Source organism: Monodelphis domestica, chromosome 7 (assembly GCF_027887165.1).
Source record: "Monodelphis domestica isolate mMonDom1 chromosome 7, mMonDom1.pri, whole genome shotgun sequence".
Taxonomy (NCBI): Eukaryota; Metazoa; Chordata; class Mammalia; order Didelphimorphia; family Didelphidae; genus Monodelphis; species Monodelphis domestica.
Genome location: NC_077233.1, coordinates 90970527 through 90992706, shown reverse-complemented (window position 1 = coordinate 90992706; position 22180 = coordinate 90970527). Strand labels below are relative to the sequence as shown.

Genomic DNA, 22180 nt, shown 5'->3' with positions numbered 1-22180 from the left:
TTTCAATCTGAAATGGGACTGACTGGTCTTCTTGACACTAGAATGAGTTTGGGGTTTCAACATGAACTCACTTGGCTACCCAAGTCAAAGAAACATAATCCCATCTTGATGAAGCAGTGCTATCTCTGCACTCAAAGACAGATTGATAGAGATACTAATGTGTGGCATGGCATTGTTACACAAGGCAGCTAAAATAGGGTAAAGGGCTAGTAGGCCAACTAGAGAATTGCATATGGCAATGCAGCACAAATGAGAATGGAAACTTGGAAAAGCTGCTGAGGAAAGACACAAAGAAACGCTTTTATGGAAATATGAGCAGGAAAGGAAAAGCAAAAATATGATGCAACTTTCAAATGACAAAGGGAAATGAAGGGCATGATTTAAATATAGTAAGAAAAAGAAAATGAGAACATAGGGGTGTATATAATAGAAGCTTACACAAAGGCAAAGAATGGGAAGGTTTTCTTAATCTAAAAAAAAGAACAAAAATGCTAAGGTGATTTGGAAACAAATGAGAGATGGTGAGGTTAGTGGAAAAGATCTGGTGAAAGGCTAAATAAAAGAAAAAAAATAAAGGTGTCCATTGGGTTGGTCTTTCTACTTCTATTTTTTAGACCTCCGTCCAATGATTCTGCAATACTATTCCCCCTTTTTGCAAATCTGATGTTACCTTTCTGCACTAAAAATCTTCAGTAGCTCCCTATCACCTACAGAAAGTTCAAACTTCATCAACTAAACCCAATTCATCTCCTGTGTTCTACGTTCTAGCCAAAGTACACTGTGCTGTCTCTAGAACACAAACTGATCACTCCCACCTCCATGCCTTCTTTTATACTCAATGCCAGAAACTGCCTCCCCCTCTTCACTTGTAGAATTCCTACCATCTTTAAAAGACCAACTCAAATGCGACCACCTACACAAAGCATCCACTGATTTCCTCATCTAGGATTCTGTGATTCTCCCTCAGACTTCACATGACACTTTGTTTTGTACCTAATGAAATTAACATGCAATATTGTGCATTATAATTACCTATGCTTATTTAAAAATCTTCTTCCAAACTCTGGGTTTTATGACAGCAGGAACAGGGTATTATCCAGACTTTACAACTTCCTTAGCACCCAGTACAGGACTCTATCCTTAGGTATTTCATTTATGGAAGAATGGGAGAGTGCACATAAGTTACAAAGCCTAAATTGTGCCTGGATTTAAAGAGAAAAATAAGGTTGATACTAGAAGCTACAACCTTATGAGCAAGAAAAAAATCAAACCAGAGTCAATAGGAGATTAGTTAACACTATTTTGTAAAGAGAGTGTCTTGTTAACCTATTTGGTAGATCTGATAGATTTTTAGCAAGATTCATAGTACTTATCTTAATGGTTGATACAAAGTAGATGCTTCATATTTGAATAATTTTTTATTTGAACAAAGACCAGTATCTCCACCTAAGTACTGCTCTAATGCCTCATTGTAGTGAGATAATTCTAGGTGTTGGCAGGATGATGAGGGCCTGTACCAGGGTGCACTCAGTGTCAGAGGAGAGAAGAGTGCATATTCAAGGGATGCTGAAAAGGTAACGCCAACAGGCCTTGGCAACAGTTTGGATGTGGGGGTGGGAAGCAAGGGGTGAGAGAAAGTGAGGAATCTAGGATGACTCCTGGATTGTGAGCCTGGGGGACTGGGAGGATGGTGTGACCCTCTACAGTAATAGGGGAGTTTGGAGGAGGGAAGGGTTTGGGAGAAAAATAGTGAGTTGCATTTTGGATATGTTGAGCTTCAGATGTCTACTGAATACCCAGTTTAAAATGTCTGAAAGGCAGCTGAAGGCGTGAGACTGGAAGCCAGAAGAGAGGCTGGGGCAGAATAAGCAGATTTGAGAATCATCAACATAGAGATGGTAAGTAAATTGATGGGAGCTGATGAGATCACCAAGTGAAGTAGAGTGGAGGGAGAAGAGGGTCGGGGGTAGAATCCTGAGGGATACCTATGGTCAGAGGAAGTCAGAGGAAGTAATCTGGATGAAAATTCATCTAGGTAGCAAGTCTCTAAATGAAGCAACTAGGTGGCAAAATGTCTAGAATCCTGGACTCAGTCAGGAAGACCTGAGTTCCAATTCAGTCTTAGTCACTTACTAGTTGTGTGATTCTGGGCAAGTCATTTAAACCTGTTTGCCTCAGTTAACTCAACTGTAAAATGGGGATAATAATAGCCTCCACCTCCCAGGGTTGTTGTGAGGATCAAAGAAGAAACTAATTATAAAGTGCTTTGCACAGTACCTGGCATATAGTAAATGTTAGTGAGCATTATCCAGCAAAGGCAACTGAAAAGTAGTCAGATAGGGAAGACAACCAAGAAACTGGTATCCCAAAAACCTAGAGAAAAGAGTATCAAAGAGGGTGATCAATAGAGTTAAAGGCTGCAGAGGAGTTGAAGAGAATGATAATTGAGAAAAGGTTATTTGATTTGGCAATTAAGAGGATCATAGATAAGGTCAGGAGCCAGATTGTAAGGGTTTAAGAAGAAATTGTGAGAAAAATGGAGCCATCTATTGTGGATGGCTTTTTCAAAAGTTGGAAGAGATACAGGATGCCAGTTAGTGAAGATGGAATTTTTTCAGAGGATTTTTTCAGAAAGGGGGAGATATGGGCATGTTTGGAGGCAGTAAGGAAGTCAGCAGACAGAGAATGCAGATTAGTAATAGAGTGGGGATGACAGAGAAGGCAATCTTCAGGAGGAGACAGATAAGATGGAATGGGATCACTTGTGCTGGTAGAGAAACATGTGTGCATGGTGGAGTTAAAAGAATAAAGATATTGTGATTGGAATACCTGGCTTCTCTAATCCGGGTTTTGCTACCATGTCATTTCTCCTCTCTGAGTGTATGTCTTCTATAAAATGAAGGTGTTAAATTAAATGATTCATCTAACTCACCTTGTGCCTGTCTTCAACTGTCAGCACCTGGAGGACAAGAGCTGAAGCTTTGTACAATATTTAGTACACAACTGTAGGCAATTAGGTGTTTCATTAACGCTTTGTAAAAATGCCAATGAACACAATGAATGACTGGCTCCTTGCAAGCTGGTTGTAGATATTCCTCCAAAAAAGTGTGAAACATTTAAAAGAAAAACAGAAAAGATGAGGAGGTTCAGGGAGCAACAAAAGCCACTGAGACAGCTTTGGAACTGAAGTGCTGAAATGACTGCATACTTAACAAAATCCAACTGAGCTGCAGGCAGTAAGATCTTCAGTTTCATACACAATGCTCTTTCTGTACTTTGTATCTGGAAATATTTGTGCTTATTGTTGTTTGTCAAGTTTGGAGCAAAAAAACAGTAAGCTGTCAGATTTGGAAGATGTTCCAGTTCCACCACTTCCTGTCTTCTTTCCTTCTCCAGCAGCTTAAAGAGGTAGGAATAATTTGGAAGCAAAAAAGACTGGAAAATGAGAGAGAGGCTTTAGGCCTGTTGAAATCCATGACAGGGATCTGTAATCCATTTGGAATGGCCAGCTAAAATGGATATACTGGCTCCCTCCCTTCACTGCAGGGGCAGAAGACAAGGGTATAGAAGGTGGTATGTGTTCATAGATACTATTGTTTTTGTTGGCTTAGCTGAAGTTTTTTGGTTTGCTTTTCAAGGAAAGATTCACTGGGTTGAGGACATTGGTAGAGATATGTTTCCTTATCTCCTCTAACTTGAGAGCTTAGAATTCAGTGCTCTTTTCACTGTACCAGCATGTTATCCATGCAAATGACAGAATGAATTTATCCGCCATATCACTAAAGCCTATCCAAAGAGGGCATCTTACCATTTTCTCTGCCACTGTGCATGTACCCATACTCACCCATTACCCCTAGATCCTCTACTTCTTGTTCTTGGGACAATAATAAAATCAATATCACTGTTGCTCTTGAAAAGGGTCTGACAATCTACTGCTCTATAGTTTACAATCCCCACAACCACTAATTGAAAACTCCTTTCCCTTGCCAATGATTGCTGGGACAATCCTTGGGGCCACTATAAGATAGTAAGGCTTAGGAACCAATATTCCCATCTATTCTTCAAAACTAGTGTACTTTGGGCCCAGTTGACATGCTTCCAGGCTTCAAACTTTTTAATAGATGGGGAAAGACAATGATCATTGTAACCATATAGAATATATGCATTGTATCCCTTAATTAGAATGTAAACTCATTGAGGGGAGGGATTATCTCACTTTTGCCTTTGTATACCCAGCACTTAGTAGGTGCTCAATGAATGCTTAGTGTTATTGAAATGAATGATATAAAAACAAAAATAAGATAAAATGAAGGTGCATTGAAAACAAGCAGTCAGACTCAACCCTGCTTTTTACTTCTGGTTAGTCCTACACCCAGAGCAGTTTACCTTCTAGCTTCCTGTGGGTCCAGGTTATTCACTTCCTGATCTGCTTTTCATTCCCAATGAATTTCTACGACAGGCCACTAGTCATTCTAGGTAAGAGTCATAAAAGCCAAAGATTTTTCCCTAATAACTCAGTCTGAGTAATACTCTTGTCTGGAGAGTTAATACTTTCCACAGATCCTCTCCCTCACCAAAGGGGCTAAGCAAACCTCTCAAAGACAAGCCGACTGAGGGTCTCACTGGTGTGGGATGGCAGGTTCAGGGTCCCCTGTAGAATCCTCAGCTTCTTCTTTAAGCTCTTAGGAAAGAGAAAAATGCCCAAGTATAAGCTCTCAGTCTGAAGACTGACAAGGAGAAGAAAATGGGGGTAGGGAACAAGAGGCAAGGCCACACAGGATCATGCAGAGGTCCCTCCTTGTATAGCCAGGCTGATATAGTGACACCTCAGTACAGCCCAAGGCTTAGCTTCAGTGTGAGACATCTTTGGAATAATTATACAGAAATTACTTCTCTTTCACATACCTCAATTACCACAATGTCCAAATTCTCAAAGAACAACAGTAAAAAAATTAAACAACATTCTTTTATGTTCACAAGACAGGAAGAGATGGCTAGTCATACAAATAAAGGCCAAAGTCTGGTTCAGGTTGGGCAAATAACAATTAAGGACTTTAGCCAATAAAAATCATAACCATTACTTCAGATGGCATATACCATGACAATGTTCAGCAATGGTATGTGGGGGAATAAAGGCCATGCTACACTTCTCATTTTTGAAACTAGTCCTGAATGAACACTCAGGAAGCCAGAAAAAAAATGCAATCATTTAGTTCTGGGTTTCTTTTTTGAGAGTGACAAGCATCCAGTTTATTGGGAAGAGCTGAGTTGAGTGTAAGGGTCCACACCAGGAAGTGGAAAACAGGGGTTATGACACTGTTACTTTTTGGAAATGGACACATACTCCCGAACCTTTCAAGTCAGGCCTTCACCATCTCACCGTAATTTCCTTGTCTGCATTCTGCAAATCCTTCTGGGTTGATTTCAGTTCCTCCTTGGCCTTATCAAGCTCAGAGAATGCCTTTTGCAACTATAGAAGAGAGGGATAAGACTGTGAAAGTTCCAAAGAATCATACCAACTCACACCCAATACACTTTCCTTTAAGATAACCTTCAGGATTTTCTCTGGTAGAGAACTCTCTTTCAGTCTCTCAGAGGCCCCTGGAAGAGCCTCTGAGCAAGATTCCCCTATCCAAGAAAGCCTCCTTTGCCCAGACACTGCAGCAATTTTTCCTATCATCTGACCACACACACAGGAACTACTCCCACACAGCTCTGGGGAATGCCCCCAGCAACTCATTCAATCCCTTGAGGCAAGTAATAAAGTTATTATTTCCTTTAAACTACAAAACTTAGAGACAGCAGGAACAAGAACCTAGCAAATAACTCCTTCAGGGATTGTTAGGTCATTTCCTTAGGGCCACATCAAGATAGATGGAACTTGGGAACTGACGTTAAATCCCTGCAGCACAATCCAGGGTACTTTGAGCCCAGAGGAGATGTCCTCAAGCTAGACTAGGGAAGGGAAGGGAGAAGAGAAATCACAGCAGACTAGAATTTATAAAAGTTAAGGAAACTGATCCCTCTTGCTACAAAGGCTTTACACTTATAGAGTTAGAATACTTAGGAGATCCTGATTGAAAACTCCTATACTCCTTCCCTTGCATTTTGGAGAGCTTAGGCCAAGTGTTGGCAAGGCAAATGTCAAAAGCCCTTTTACAAGCAGTTCTTTAAAGTAAATGAGATCTGCTGTTGTGTACCCAGACTTGACTTCAAAAGTGATCACTGGATTTTCAGAAAACCAATTATGAGAACTTGATGACTTGCCTCTGAAATGATGTTGAGTCTCATGACATTTAGAACAGTGCTCTTTGCTTCAGGGACATGAATGGTCATTCCCCAAACTCAAGGCTAGCAGCCGGTCCTGAACCTTTGATGAGGGAGGGAGTGCAGTACAGCGGCCTGTGTTGAGAGCCACATTTGGAGTCCTAGCACCTAGGTTCAATTTCTGTCTTGGTTATGTCTGTGGGAATGGGATGAGCCATGTAAACTTATAGGGCCTCTTTCCTCATCTGCAAAATGAGGGGTCTGGATAAGATAACTTCTAAGAGTCCTTCAAGCTCAAAATCAGTGATCTATCAACAAGCATTAAGCACCCACTATGTGCCAGGCACTGGGGATACAAATAAAAGAATGAAACGTTCTTGTTCTTTTTTTTTTTAACCATTCCTATTCTTAAGAACTTTACAGTCTGATGGGAGAAACAAGGAGTACTTTCATAAGTACATACAAAACACTTAAAAAAGAATTTTGTTGTTCAATTGTTTCAGTTGTATCTGATTCTTTGTGACACATTTGGAGTTTTCTTGGCAGAGATACTAGAGTGGTTTGCCATTTCCTTCTCCAGGTTCTTTTACAAATGAGAAAATTGAGGCAGACAAGGTTAAGTGATATGCTCAGGGTGATACAGCTAGTAAGGTTCTGAGCCTAGATTCGAACTGAGGAAGATGAACTTCATGCCCAACATTCTACCACTGTACCACCTAGCTGCCCCTTATAAAAGAATACAAAGTTTTAAAATACCAGGTAGTTTGAGAAAGAAGACACTAGAATTGGGATGGAAATTAAATTGGTAAAGACTTGATGGAGAAGACAGTGCTTAAACTGTGTCTCGAAGAGAGAGACTCTATGAGGTGAAAGGTGAAGAGGAAATACATTTAAGCATGGGGGACAGCCAATACACAGACCTAGGGATGTGAGATAACATTTTACTTTGATAGAAACAGCGCTATGGGAGAAGTAAAGTTCTGATCTATCACAAGGCCCTGATTTACCACCTGGCCTCAAAGGTGAGCAATGGAGTTTTTATTTGATCCTAGAATAAATAGGGAGCCACTGGAACTTCTTGAGTAAGGGAGTAACATATCAGATATGTACTTAAGGAAAATCACTTGGGAATCAGTGGGAGGGACAGACAATAGTAGAAGAGATTAGAAAGGTAGTGCAAAGGGCAACTAGGGGGCTCAGTTGGTAGAAAGCCAGGCCTAGAGATGGAAGGTACTGGGTTCAAATCTGACCATAGAGCTTTCCTAGTTGTGTGACCCTGGGCAAGTCACTTAACCCCCATTGCCTAGCCTTTGCTGCTCTTCTACTATGGAACCAATACTTAGCATTGATTCTAAGATAGAAAATAAGGGTTAAAATTTTTTTCTTTTCTTAAAGGGCAGTGCAATAGCCCAAATGAAAGATGCTAATGGCCTGAATTAGGGTGATAGCTATACAAATTGAGAAAAATGCCTAGATGCAGGAGATGTTGTGGAGGCAAAATCTGGCAGTCAGACTGGCAACAGAATGGATATACAGGGTTAGAGAGAGTGAGTAGAAGATAACATAAAGGTTACAAACTGGAGTGACTGGAAGAAAGAAATGACCGACAAAAACAGGAATTTTGAAAGAAGAGAGAATCCGAGGGAAAAGATATTGAGTTCTGGTTTAAACAGGTTGATTTGGGGATGTTTCTGGGATACACAGTCTGAAATGTTCAAGAGGCAATTGTAATGTAGGACTGAAACTCAGGGGAGAGACTGGGGCTAGATGTAAAGATCTGTGAGTCACTTGTATAGAGGTGAGGGAGCTAGAGGGATAATAGAAAAGGAGAAAGGATAGAGTCTTAGAAAATACTCATTGCTAAGGGCTGTGATATGGACAGTGACTAGGAAAGAAGACCAAGAAAGAACAGTTAGTTTAATTTTCCTTAAGTTTTAGAATAATTTCTAAGGAGAATGATATAGAATCACTTAGGAAGGAATAAAAGGATTGCCATGCAACAGATGGCCTTTGTGATGAGAACTATTGATAATGAGACCAGGTGCTGGGCAGGAAATATGACCTTGTCCCTTTCTGAGTCTGTCCAACAGTCCCAAGCTGAGCTTTTTGGTTCCACAGAAGAGCACAAGCAGCCTAAAACACTTGCCTCCACTGAATGACCTAGACTGAAGACTATGCCTTTCATCACCTCCTCCTCCCTCTCTCACAGCTTCGCATCTCACCCTTTTCTTTGCCCTCCTTCCCCCACCACATTACCTTATTACTAGAAGAAAGCAAATCCTTCCTCAGCTTATCTGCCAGCTCACCTGAGGCCTTCCGGGCCTCTTTGAGATTTTCATATTCTCTGCAAAAGCATCACATAAAAGCAGAATGTTTGAACATGAAGTTCTCTTAACATTGGAAGGCATTCAATTATCCAACCTGTTTATTAATATTTATTAGTACTAAGCCCAAAGTGTTGTGCTAGCAGGACAGAGAAGTCTCACTAAAGGCAGAGAAAAGAACAGTGAGATGGCAGAGATTTAAAACCTGTCCCTCAGGCATTCTCCCTGCAAAGGGCATACCATTTGTTACTGTTCCGCTATCTGCTTCACGGATTTTGCAAGACATATGAGCTGACATAGATGATTGGGGATGCTGGGAAGCTGAGCAACATGGAGCAGGCAGTGCTCAGCAGTTACCTAAGAGGAAGTACAGTGGAATACGTGAGCTCATGGTTCTACACTTCCTACTTGGATGCTAGATGTTAGATGACTAGAGTTAACAGGCCCAAGTCAGTTCACAGCTGATGTTCTAACCACTCAGGTACAGAAATCTACTCTAAGTCTTCCCCTTAACAAGAGGGCAGTAGAGGGCTATGGTTTGAAATTTTAGGCAGACACACCTACTCCTGTAGTGAGAAAAACGGACATGTTCTGAGGGTGTTGGCTTCCTTGTTATAGAAGAGAGAGCCTCTAACAGTCTGAGTATCACCTGCCAGCTTCTCTTTCAAGGTACAAGCAAAATAAAAGGGACTGCTAGAGCCAAATAGGTTCCTGTGTTTAGAGATCTGGATGCTGAGATTAATCTATCCCTTTCAGGGAAAGCCTCTCTCATGTAGGAAGGTGGCAATGCCTCCGGGGAGCCCCGAGTGAGTTTTGGAATACCTACTTCTTCAGTGATATACAGTATACAGCTAGTTGTTCCACAGCGGACTGGCCTGCTCCCATGTCTCGGATCATCTGTTCCACTTCTGGGCGCTGGCTCTGGAGCAAGATTTCGAGTCTGAAAAAAAAACCCTCAATTTTATGGCTTGAAAAATCTAAAGGATCCAGAGCAGGAGCATCCTAGCAGCTCTGTTTCCCCTCACTGCTGTTGCTATAGCAATGTACCAGGGCTGCTGGGTGAGGAGAAGGGGAAGTGACTACAGGCAGCATCATCAGTGGCTACCTAAAGAAAGGTTGAGGCAGCTGCTCTACTCTAATTTCACAGGGATGTTGCTAGGGTCAATAGTGAAGGTTAACACCTTTGAAAGGGAAAATCTGAAGGACAGTGATATCAGAGGAACACATCTAAGACCTCGCTAAGCTGATAAATAGAGCAATAAAATTCAACAGAGGAATATGTAAGACCATCCTTGGTACTCACTCCTTTATTCTCACTAAACCTGCTCTTCACCTTCATTGAAGGTTCTGTTCTCCAGTCTCTTCCCGAAACCCTGGCTTCCTTTGCTCCCATATCTAGCCTTGACCCCAACATTGGCCAATTTAATCATTCATTATTACCAAAGAACCCCTCATGCATCAGCCTTTCTGCACTCACATAGTTGTTAATCCTTAGCTATGGGGAGTATTAGCCCACTATATAATTTCCCCATTTCGTCGATGGTCAGGGAGATCTTCAATAGAGAGAAGGGACGAAATGGAGTCATTTCACCCAGTATAAATTTGTGGCACATAATCTCAGTTGGGATTTCACTGTTTGCTCAGTATTCCTTTTGCTCTTTTCCTATTGGTTTATTTCTGACTAGTAATCGTGCTATACCCCTTTCTCAAGCACCAACTGAATACCCATCCTCCACATTTACAGAAGACCTAACCTTTTACTTCTGAGAAAACATTGACTGTGACAGCAGCTTACTCAACTCACCTATTCCCAACCTTAAAACTTTTCCATCATCAATTTTCTCTCCTTTTTTCTGTCTAAGAGAAAGCAGCATCCCAATTCCTTACTAAAATCAATCTCTATACCAATTCCCTTGATCCCATCTCCTCTTAAATGTTAATTCCTTCTTTCCTGTGCGTCTTCCATCTTTACTTTTCCCATCTGCTGATAAACATGCTCAAAATTTTGCCAGTTCTAAAAAAAGATAATATTCCGTTGACTCTTTTATATCCATCTACCGTCCTAGATCTTTCTTCCTCTTCCTGGTTAATACTATTGAAAAAAGTAGTATATTCCTTATCACGTGTCCTCTTACTACCTTGCCATCTGGCTTCCATTTCCAATACTTGATTGATGCTTTTCTCAAAAGGTCACCAATCAGGGCAGCTAGGTGGCTTAATGGATAGAGGACCAGGCCTGGAGATGGGAGTTTCCTAGGTTCAAAACTGGCCTCAGACACTTCCTAGCTGTGGGACCCTGGGCAAGTCACTTAAGTTGCCTAGCCATTACCACTCTTCTGCCTTGATTCTAGTGTACTGTATTGATTCTAAGACAGAAGGTAAAGGTTTGAGAGGGAAAAAAAAGCTCACCAATGACAACTTTCTAATCATAATCATTATACCCATAGTTTTGTTTTTGTTTTTTTTAGTCCATGATCTCAATGAAGCTTACTTAACATTTCTGGCCACTTCACTCTATGGATACTCTTGGGTTTCACAGACCTCATACTGTTCTGGCTTTCCTCCTACAGTGGCCTTCCTCAAGTCACTTCTTGGCTTCCTTTACTGGACCATCTTCCAAATATCTAAAGTTTTTTTCTTGGTCTGCCTCTTCTGAAGCTACACTGTCTCCCATAGCAATTTCATTTATTCCCATAGTTTAAATTAGCACCTTTAATGCAGATGATTCCTAAATATTTTTTTTTAAACCCTTACCTTCTGTCTTGGAGTCAATACTGTGTATTGGCTCCAAGGCAGAAGAGTGGTAAGGGCTAGGCAATGGGGGTCAAGTGACTTGCCCAGGGTCACACAACTGGGAAGTATCTGAGGTCAGATTTGAACCTAGGACCTCCCGTCTCTAGGCCTAGCTCTCAACACACTGAGCTACCCAGCTGCCCCCGATTTCTAAATTTTTATCTCAAGCTTTAACCTTTCTCTCAAGCTCTGGACTCTCATCTCCAGCTGCCTAAAAGACATTGATATTCCTCCAACACCTCAAAATCATTTGTCCAAAATTGACTTTATTATTCCTTTTAAATGTGTTCCTACCTTCAATCTGTATCTCTCAGGGACATCATCATTTATCCAGCCTCTCATGTTGAAGATCTCAGTTTATCTCTGGCACGTTCCCTTCTTTCACCTTTTATATATAATTAGTAAGTTCTGTTATAGAGGTTCTTAACCTTTTTTGTGTCAGATCAATTTGGCAGTCTTGTGAAGCCTATGGATCTCTACTCAGAATATTTTTAAATTAATAAAATCAAATGCATAAGATTACAAAGAGAACCAACTATATTAAAATACAGTTGCCAAAAATATTTTTAAAACAAGTTCATGGAGACTTCTGGGTCTCGTGAACAAGGTGGCAGTCTACACAATTTCTCTGATCCCTATGACCTCTCAAAGACAAAAATTATGTGCTAAAGATAAAGCAACTTCAGCTATTTCCATAGTCTTTGACATCCAGAATTCAAGTGAATGTTCAAAAGCAAAGCAAAACAAAACCCAGCAAGTGATATTCACTGACCTTGAGCTCACTCAGCACCTCTCCCCAATTTCCTATGCTACCAACAGCAAAGCTGCATTAGCAGGCTCAAGGATACAACACAGAGTTACATCAAAACCCATCTCTGAATCCTGGTGCCCGACCACCGTCTTTCTAGCACCATAGAGAACTTGACTACAGGCTGAATAAATTTGCATAAGGCTGTACATCCAACTTGGCCATCACCCTTTAGGAACCAGAGAACTGAGGAACCAAGGAAATAATACTGCAAACTTCAGCACAGGAAATCTTGGGTATGGGGATTGGTATAGAACTCTACTAAGCCTGAGGGAAAAGACCAGTTGGGGCCATTCTGACCACCCAAAAGTCAGTTGGGGCAGAGACTAGGTTGAACTGTGAATTGCCCAGTGTGGAAGAGATCCCAAGGAAACCACCATCAAAAAGGAGAGAATCAGGAAGAGCATGATGAGTGGTGGAATGACCCTGAAAGTATCAAAGAGTTGAGGAAGAAGAAATCTCAAAGACCCTGGACATAAACAGATAAGTCAACAGGAAAAACAATGACAGAAGGAAATATGGCTTCTAGATCTAGTAAACAAATTTAGGCATTTATAAATACTACAAAATGAAGAAAAATGATCCAGTTTTAAGAAGAACATAGAACCATAACATGCTGTTCTTCAGTGGTTTAGAAGATAAATGAAAATTATGAGAAAATAATTCATTTTCTACAGAGCAAAATCAATAATCATAACAGAAAAACTTGAATCTGGAATAATGTGTTCCAAAGACCATTGGAGCTCAGGATGAAGCCCAAGGTGACCCATCCTACAAATCTGAGCTTAAACATATAGGACAAAAGATGGATGTTCGATAATAAAGAGTCTGAAACATTTTTAGACAGAAAACAAAACAAAACAAAACAACCCAGAACTGAAGAGATTATTTAATTCTTAAACACCCAAAACAACAGAAATGCAGAGGCAAATAAATGCAGATCAGTAAGAGACATTTTTCTAAAGGTACACTTGAAAACAGGAGTGAAGGAAGAAATTGAGTAGAGACAATAGTGAAGTAGACAAGAGACAACAATATGGACAGAACCTATTGACATTGCCTTACAGGTAAATGCTTCTTTTTGGGGGGCTAATACAATATAATGAGGGTATGTGAAAAAGAGGGATAGGAGCAGGAGGACAGAAAGAAGTAATTGATGCACCAGAGTCAAATCAAGGGCTAATAATGAGGGGAAGGTAACCTCTGTGGTCTTAAAAAGAGAACTACAGAGGAATGGGTGAGGAAGAGGAGAAATGATTGAAAAGGGAGGAAAGGAAAGAGGCCTCACTTGCTTTGGAGATAGTAGAGGTTTCCATGGATAAATACTACTACAGATGAAAGGACCATACACTGTATAAGGCCTGGAATATTTGCCCCTGGAGCAATTGGCACCTGGAGAAGTAGGAGAGAGTAAACACAGATTTCCAGATTTCCAGGAAAAAAGGTCAAAGAGAAGGAAAAATCAGGGGTATGTGTAGGGGCAACAAGAGAAGGGCCCTATCATGGGCCAGTATGCCCTCTATGATATCTGCAATAATTGGCATTACTCTGAGAGTGAGGCACAACAGAAAGGGGGAACCCATGGGGTAAATATCACAAGGGAGTGGCAGAACCTAGAATGGATACTTTAGAAGCTTTGATTGTATAAATACTGAAGAGACTAGACAATTAAAGAGGCCATGAATCAGAGAAAATGAGGATCTAAGTATTGATTCTAAATAGAAGGTAAGGGTTAGAAAAAATAGTGAATGGATTAAACAATTAAAAAAAAAAGATTGACAGATGGGTAAAGAAAACAAAACCCTTCACTCTACTGCTTACCAGAAACACATTTAAAAAACAAAGACATCTACAAGTTCATGGACCCCAGGTTAAGAACTGTTTTGCTTATTTTATCTCTACAATATCCCCTCATATCCATCTACTCACTGTTCCCACAGCAACCATTCTAATTCAGGTCCACAATACTATTTATCAAGATATCAAGATTAATTAATGGGGCCTTCTTTCCTCTATTCTCTTCTTTCCTCCAATCCTTCTTTCATATTGCTGCCAAACTAAATTTCCTTGTATCTAGATCTGTTACTTTTCTGCCCCAAACCAATCAATAGTTTCTTGCTTGCCCAATCAAAATTTAAACTCTTTAGCCCAGAACTTTCAGCTAACATGTGAAATCTGAACTTTCCCTTTCACTTTTTATAGTATGCCCCTTTACTTATTTTTCTGCTTGTGTTCTCCCTATAGACCCTTTATTTTATTCCTTTGGAATGCCTAGAATGCTTCTCTTTCCCTACTCATCTTTTAAAACCTAGCTTAATGTGAGGTGAAGAAGTCTTTCTTCATAGCCACTCTCTCATAGAAGTAATGATTTTCCTCTCAACCCCATATTCTCTTGGAAGTCCATCTGAAGGACTCATCATACCTTATTTTGTATCAGTTATTTGTGTGGCAGTTGTATTCCTCTGCAAAGTCCAAGAATACATTGACTACATCTTATCTAAACTCTGTATCTCATCAGACACTAAAATAATGATCAGCACATAATAAATGCTTCGTCGATATGAATTGTAGAATTAAATTTTTATACTAGAGCATCTAATTGACCTTGAAAGTCAAAGGAATCCCTTGCAATGAAGTCCTTAATACACACTAAACAGGACTATTCTTCTCCTATTATCTCCATCTCAAGAGCTATGAAAAATATAACCAAAAAGAAAAATGTGAACCAGGTCCCTTGTCATTCTTGAGAGCTATAATGGAGGAGAAGGCTCTGGTGGGAAACATTTCATGGTCTTCTTCCTCACAGTTGGGGAAGTGAATAAGAGTTGTAAAGAGAGGCTGTGTACTGTAACAGCCTTTTTCAAATCAAGGGAATATGTGATATTGGTCTAGTCCTTGGGCTCCAAGCTCACCGTTCCATGGTCTTCATTTTGTTCCTCAGGCGATAGGCCTCCTCTTTCATATGCTTGGTCTCATCTTGCTGCTGCTCCAAGTACTTTATTTGTTTCTGGGAGGAAAAACAAATTGTTGTCTAAGTGAGTTCCTTAAAAAACCCACTTAAAAAAAAGTTCTCACTCATAGGATGGGTTTCATCTATAAGTCAGAGGCCTCATAAAACAATCCAGGCATACTATTCAACGTGGGGAATGCACCTACCAGCAAGTAATTTCAAGTTCAACTCTGATTCTCCACTAGGCTTCCTGAATAAGAGTAGTCAGTTATTTCTCTTCTGTTTTTCCTTACTAAAAAGGTGATCATCTCCCTATTCCTAGGGCACATGCGTGTCCCAAAGGAGATGAAAATTATGAGCCAAGTGTGGATAACCTAAAGATTGGTAGATATCTGTTTGCAACCAAGTTGTAAGGAATTAATCATTAAGCATTTATTAAGCTCCTACTATGTGCCAGGTTTTGTGCAAGGTGCTAGAAATATAAAGACAAAAAATTAAATAGTCCCCAAAGAGCTGAAACAACATGTACAAGAGTTATAAAAGATAAATATAAAGCAATTTTTGGAGGGAATTTCTCTACCACTGGGGGATCAGGAAAAGAAGAAAGAAGATGGTACTTCAAGTTTTAAAGGAAAAAAGTATCAATAAAACACTAAAAAAATACACAAAAGAAAGAAATTCAAAAGGGAACCCAGACAAGAAAGGCAGTTCTGTAATTGTCACATGAAATTTAGAATTCACTTAAAATCCAAACTGTACATAGTACAAGTACAGTCTCACCTATAATTCTTTGTTCTTTATATATTGAAATGTCATTTGTCATACTAAAATAGAAATTTTTAAAAATAAGAGCATCTAAGAAGCTATGGATGTATCAGCAACATAGGAAGAAGCCTAGCAACTGAGGAATTACATTATATATTGATTTAATTTAGAGGGGCTTATTGAATTCTTCAAAGAATTTCTCTACTTTCTCATCTTCTATAATATGTTGGCAAATAAGGAGCAATTAGCAATTATCCAATGAAATGATTATATTTTTTGTTATCTCTGGATACATAATGAAACCAAATACTCCAAATCTCTTACTTGCCCCTCCAAGGAAAATTTCTATTCATTTAACTATAACTATAACTTGTCCACTTGTTTTATTTATTGCAAGAATGTCAATTCAATACAACAGCTACGTTAATGTTTATAAATCATTTAAACCTATTTGTTCCCTCTATGCATTTTTCTTCTACTACAAAAACAGAAAGAGCCTGCACAGTCTTGTTTATGGATTGTTATGGCCAAAGAATTAATCCTCAAGTGGACAGTCACTGGTGATAAATTCACAGTACTTAGTCCTTAGAAAGCTATGCCATTTGTTGCCAGAACTTTAGTCAAAACCTTTTGAGTACCAGAGTTTGCACTTTTCACTGCTTCAGTTCTGAGAATACAGGCTCACCTCCACACCATGATGAAGCATTAAATTAAAATAGGATTTTGTACAGAAAGACAATGCTTATGAAAAAGGGAACTTTGTCATCTACCATTAATTTGTGGTCATCATTTTGAGGCAAACTTGGTTTGGCTCTTGGTCAGACTCAGGAGGTAACTCTGGGTTTATCCTTTCATATATCTGTGTGTTGGTTCCCAATGTACTACACTGTTAAGAGTCAGCCCTCCACCTAAGGAATTTCTAGAAAGGTAATCGCAAAACTCCTCCCTTTTGAGATATTCACTTCTCCCCACACCTCATCCTCAGCCTCCAAACTAATTTTGATGCCTGATCCAGTTCCTAAATTTCACTTCCTTTGCTTCCTTCTTCACCCAGTTCCTTAAAACAGAACTAAAGAAACAACAAAAACCCTGCAGTCTGACCTCCTAGAGAACGACAGCTGCCTTTCAAACAGCATATCACATGGGTTTGCTGCTTCTTTTGCAGCTAGAATATCAATCTCCAGTTCAGATCAATCGCCTCATTCCCCCCCCCTTTTTTTGGGGGGGGGGAGGAAGGGGGTAAGGAAGGAAAGAGGCCAACAGGCCCATGCTGATACAATATTCATTTGGGTTTGGGGGCCGCCTGCTTTGATCTTCCCGGTCAGTTGAGCACATTCAACTTCAAAGTCCCTTGCTCTTCCCTGGGATGCTGTTTGATCTGGCTCCAGAGAGCGGCTCGGCCGAAGGCTGAAGCACTAATGGGAGGCTCCCTGAGGCCTATCTCATCAGCTGCCTTCTTGAAGCTGGCCTGGGCCTATCTGAGACATAAAGGGCTCAGCTCACTTTGGCCCATTAGTTCCTGTCTTGCAAGTGCCTATGGCTGGAAGGAACTAGAAAGTCTTTTCTGAGCTTTTTGGTACTTTTCAAAGTCAATATGTAAACTTGGCTGCCACAGCTGTCTTCATAGCCCTATACAGGTCCAAAAGGGTTACGGTTTGGTTGCACTCTCAGTCATTTTATAATTTGGCTTGTCCATATAACAAGGTAGTTTGTTCAAAGCATTCTACTTATTTTCTTAATGAAATCCTAGAATAGGAGTTCTTCACTTTTTCTGGCATGGATCCCTTGGTCAATCTAGAGAAGTCTATGGGATCCCTTCTCAGAATAATATTTTTAAATGCATAAAATATGTAGGATTGTAAAGGAAATTAATTATATTGAAACACAGTTATAAAAAACTTTTTAAGGTTCATAGTTTAATGACATCTGCCCCTGAGGGACTAACAAGGGGCAGGACATATCTCCAATTTATACATGGGGAAAACAAAGCAGAGATAATAGAGAACCTCAAGAATAGGGAGTTACTAGTCTCATGTCCTTTACCACCAGAAGTTATTGCCAGTGACAGAGTATTACTCTCTGTAGAAGAATGAGAGTTATAAATTTGAAACGCACAGATCTCCAAAGGACTTACCTTAAAGGTGGAACACAGCATTTCAGACTCCCCCAGGGCCTTTTGCAGTGACTCTATGGTGACATTGCGCACATCTAGAACTTCTCTCAAAGAGTCAATGATGGATTGGCAATCTTTCTTCTCTTTCACTAGAAGGAGACACTCAAATCAGCATAATACAATTCCCTAACCCTAGTGTCCTGCTTATACTCAGACCAGAGTATCTGTTGTGTTGGGGGTGAGGTTTGGGGGGTGGTTCAAACCAAAAAGCTATGCAGAGCCTTTGCACTACTGATTTTCTTAGGAGAGGCTCTTATTTGCTCTAGAGGTTAGGAACACTAGCTTCCACTCCATAGGCTATTTCAGAAGAGGAGAAGCACAGTCTCTCTAATAAGCTCCATTAGCCACATAAGAAACTAGGGTTCCAAATCCTTTCCAAACTAGTGGATGACTTAGCTCTATTCCCTCTTCCTCCTCTTGAGCATGTTCTGACCTTGGCACTCAAGTTGAACTTAAAACTCCTTTTACTCTTAGTGACTCACACTGCAGATAAGCTGCCCCCAAAACACATCTTGCAAAATCGCCAGGGCTTTGCATCAGGTTCCATGCCTTTCCCTCTTTTCAAAGTCACAGGTGATCAACACAACCCAAACCCAAACCCTCTGCTTCATATTCTGATCTGTTCTATATAAATCAGCTAATGTCCAGGAGGCAACAAATCAGTGACTGAAAAGTACCCACTGTGACAGTCTCAGTCATGCCCTTTGTCTCTATCTTAAGAGTTGGGCAGACTGATCTACTCAGCCACATGAGGGGAGGGCCAGCTTGGAATAAATTCCTAAGTGAAGGTTTACTGGGAACACCCCTTCAACTCCATGTAGAGTTCCATAGGCTTCTCTGGAAATTTCGCAGCTGTTTGGAGGGAGTGAGCATATCTTTCTATAACTCACCTTTCAATGACAGCTGGGCTCTAGTCTTATCCAGTTCATTCTACAAGGAAATAAACATGGTCAGAGGTATAAGGGCATCACAAATATTCTCTATGCAATTTCTAATTAAGGGTGCTGCTTGACTTGAAGAGGGGCTTCCTATTTGATAAGTAGAAAACCAAAGGCACTGGGGACTTAAGGGATATAGCCAAGTATCCACTGGTGATATCAAGATGCATTCTAGCTCCAGTCCTTAAAACACTGTTTCCATACAAAAACTGATTTTAATACCTAAAAGATTTCATTAGTGCTGATGTTTCTTTTACTGAGTAGACTACATACCAAATTTTCATGTCTTAGTAGACCATCTTCATCATAAGCAACTACAACACATTGTGGCAAACCTAGCAAGACATCTATCTCTATAGACCTGGATAAATTGGTTCTTAGATAGTTCACTACTTAGGCCCATACTTGAAACCCCTCCAAATTTTGTTATGTTCTGTCAAACCTTCTGTTCTTCCAGCAAAATCTTTGAGAACTCAGGGTCACCTCTATATTAGAAGGAAGTTATTAGAGGGGGACAGTAATAGAAGGTTCTGAAACTAAACTTCAGAATATGCACTGTAAAAAAGAGACAAACTAGCTAGCTTACATCCTATTTTAAGTCCATCCTGAATCCTATAACACTGGGATAGGTAAGGAGCCCTGCTTTCTGGGATCTACCTAAAACTCTTAGTAGCTTTATCTCTTCTCCCAATACTTACTGGTCAGACAAATGTGAGTCTGGGTAGAATGGATATTTAAGAAGAGGATACTCCACAGAGTGAACTAGGGAGAAACACTAGCCAAATGAATTAAACAAAAACCCAAAGTCATTCTAATAATCCCCTTTTCACTGGAAAAAGCTTTACTAAGCACTTAAAATCACTCTTTTAGCCCCAACCTTCCTCCTCTACTGTCAATTTATATTTTTTAAGCTGAAAGGTACTAGAAGATGTCATTGTTGCCATCATTACAGGGGCTATACCATTTAAAAACAGAGCTGTTGCCATGACAATGGGAGTGATGGTAAAGGCTGAGCATACCGGTTTGAAGCAGAAGAGGGTACAAGAGTCCCATTATTTGAACTCCAGCTAACTCAAGGCTCAAAGGAAACAAATGTGTCACTAAGCTACCAGCAGGAAGGTGAACAATTCAATATGTAGCAAAATTAACCCTTAAGACTCAGAAATGACGTGTCAGTCCTAACAATTTCATTTAGTGAACCCTTTGATTCTAGTCAACTTATATTCAGAAAACTAACATATAATGCAAAGGGAGTACCTCAGATATGGAAGATTACATGATATCCCAAAGTCAATTGCCAACTCATTTGGAAACCTCAAAAGTTAAGGAGTTGAATTGTTTTTACCATATATTCTATGCTCAATTTCCCTAGCTTCAAAATGAGGCTAGCAGAATTAAGTCAGTTCAAACCAACTGAAAAAAATATCCAAAAAAGGGTTTTGAGCTGTCAACGTGAAATCTGGACACCTCAATTTTACCCCTGCTCTTTTAGAAACCCCAGTACTAGGTACATCTGTTTGGGCTGAACTATAGACCTTAAACTGTTTGGGGACCCTAGGTTGAGTGGGATTAGTGGACATAGTCAAATGCTGAGTGCCTTTATTTGTTTTAGAAGCTTCTCCCATTGTAGTAAAGTCCCCTCTCAGGAAGCCCAGCTCTTAGTTTGACCCCTTCCTTTGTAATTGTTATAGTTGACCACTCCCTGATATCCCTGAGGTTGTCTGTAGACCTCTTTGTAGCCTGCTTATAGTTTGCCTATGCATGCTTACTCTATCTAGTTCTCCAGAGGGTATAAAAGATCTCCCAGTTCTATTCCTCTTCAGAGCTATCATCTCCTGCAATGATTTCTCTCAGGGATACTGTCCCCAGAGTCCCAGGGTGTAGACCCTATAAAAGATTTTTGGAGCTGGGCTCTGGACAGGGCTGAATATTGGACCTATCCCTATCCTGATTAAAGGCTTGGTTTTTCTGAATATTAAATAATTCTGTGTTTTTTTTCCAAGTTAAGAGAGCTGCCTGGTTCAGAAATCTACAACTACAAAGACTTACTAGTACAGAAATGTGGCTTTGGGGGCTAAATACCACTGCAGTATTAAATGTCCAGGGAATGAAGGACATTCCATATTAGTTTATTTCAAGCTGGGTATGGTGTGGGAATTTAACGGGAGCTGAAGATAATAAAAATACTCTTTCCATTAGATCACCCTGGTTTTCATATAAAAACAATAAGAACGAGATGAAGAATAACCTGAGGAGCAAATGGGGGAGAGGAGTCAGGTTCAAATTCCAACTTTGCCATTTAATCTTTAGTGACTTCTTTTTCCTTATTTATAAAAGAACTTGCCTGAAGGGCCTTCACAGTTCTAAATCCCATGATCACCTTGCTCCTTCATCTCTGCCTCCCTATCCATATCATTACTTTATAACTCTTCTTCGCTTTAATCTTTAATGAAAACAGTCCAGTTATTACTACTCTTTCTTTTTTAACAACATGGAAACCCTGAGTTTTCTTCCTAAGCAGGCACAAAATGGCCAGGGGGTTCTGTTAAATAATAAATTTGAAGGACATTTTCCCTATGTAATGGTCCTGCATATTTAAAATTTTTTTAATTCATTTTTTAGTTAATAAACATCAAACATGAACATTCAATATGTAAAAAAGAATAGGAAAAGAAGATTACATATCAAACCATGAATCTTTATTTGCTCCTATATACCTTTAAGGACTCTGCATCCAAGACTGCTTCCTCCTCTGGAGCAAGGTCAAAGAATAGCTTATTGATAATGGATCTTTTGCCAACCTAGATAGGAAAAAAGATTAGGGATAAGGGACTCATTATCAACAAACAGATCAAGAACCAAGCATTAAGAGAAGGGATGAAACATTAAGATCTTACTGCTTCTTGCCCGATATGTCCATATTCAGAACATTTAGTTTGATTATGCCAGAAATGATACTTTACTCTTTCTTTAAAGGAAGGAATTAGGGTCAGGGTTCTCTCAGAACAACTGGTGCCCTCTAGCTAAAACTAATAGCTTCCAAGTGTCTCATCTGCCCTCAGCAAGCCCAGGTGGCAACATTTTTGTGTTCTCTAAAGTTATGACACTATTTAATTTAATAATGTCAATTCGATAAAAATCCCATTATTCTATGGTTAACTC

General features: G+C 39.9%; 1 protein-coding gene across 1 annotated transcript in view; it reads right to left on the bottom strand.

The window, feature by feature from the left end:
* The window catches only part of TRAIP (TRAF interacting protein), a 52077-nt gene that overhangs the window by 17361 nt on the left and 12536 nt on the right, over window positions 1-22180 (bottom strand). Inside the window, exons 3-10 of the mRNA XM_001378176.4 lie at window positions 21736-21819; window positions 18971-19010; window positions 18042-18169; window positions 15105-15199; window positions 9418-9531; window positions 8524-8611; window positions 5381-5470; window positions 4593-4681 (exon numbers count right to left, since the gene is read on the bottom strand). Of these exons, the coding sequence (XP_001378213.1) occupies window positions 4593-4681; window positions 5381-5470; window positions 8524-8611; window positions 9418-9531; window positions 15105-15199; window positions 18042-18169; window positions 18971-19010; window positions 21736-21819 (728 nt within the window). The remainder of the gene's footprint in view (window positions 1-4592; window positions 4682-5380; window positions 5471-8523; window positions 8612-9417; window positions 9532-15104; window positions 15200-18041; window positions 18170-18970; window positions 19011-21735; window positions 21820-22180) is intronic.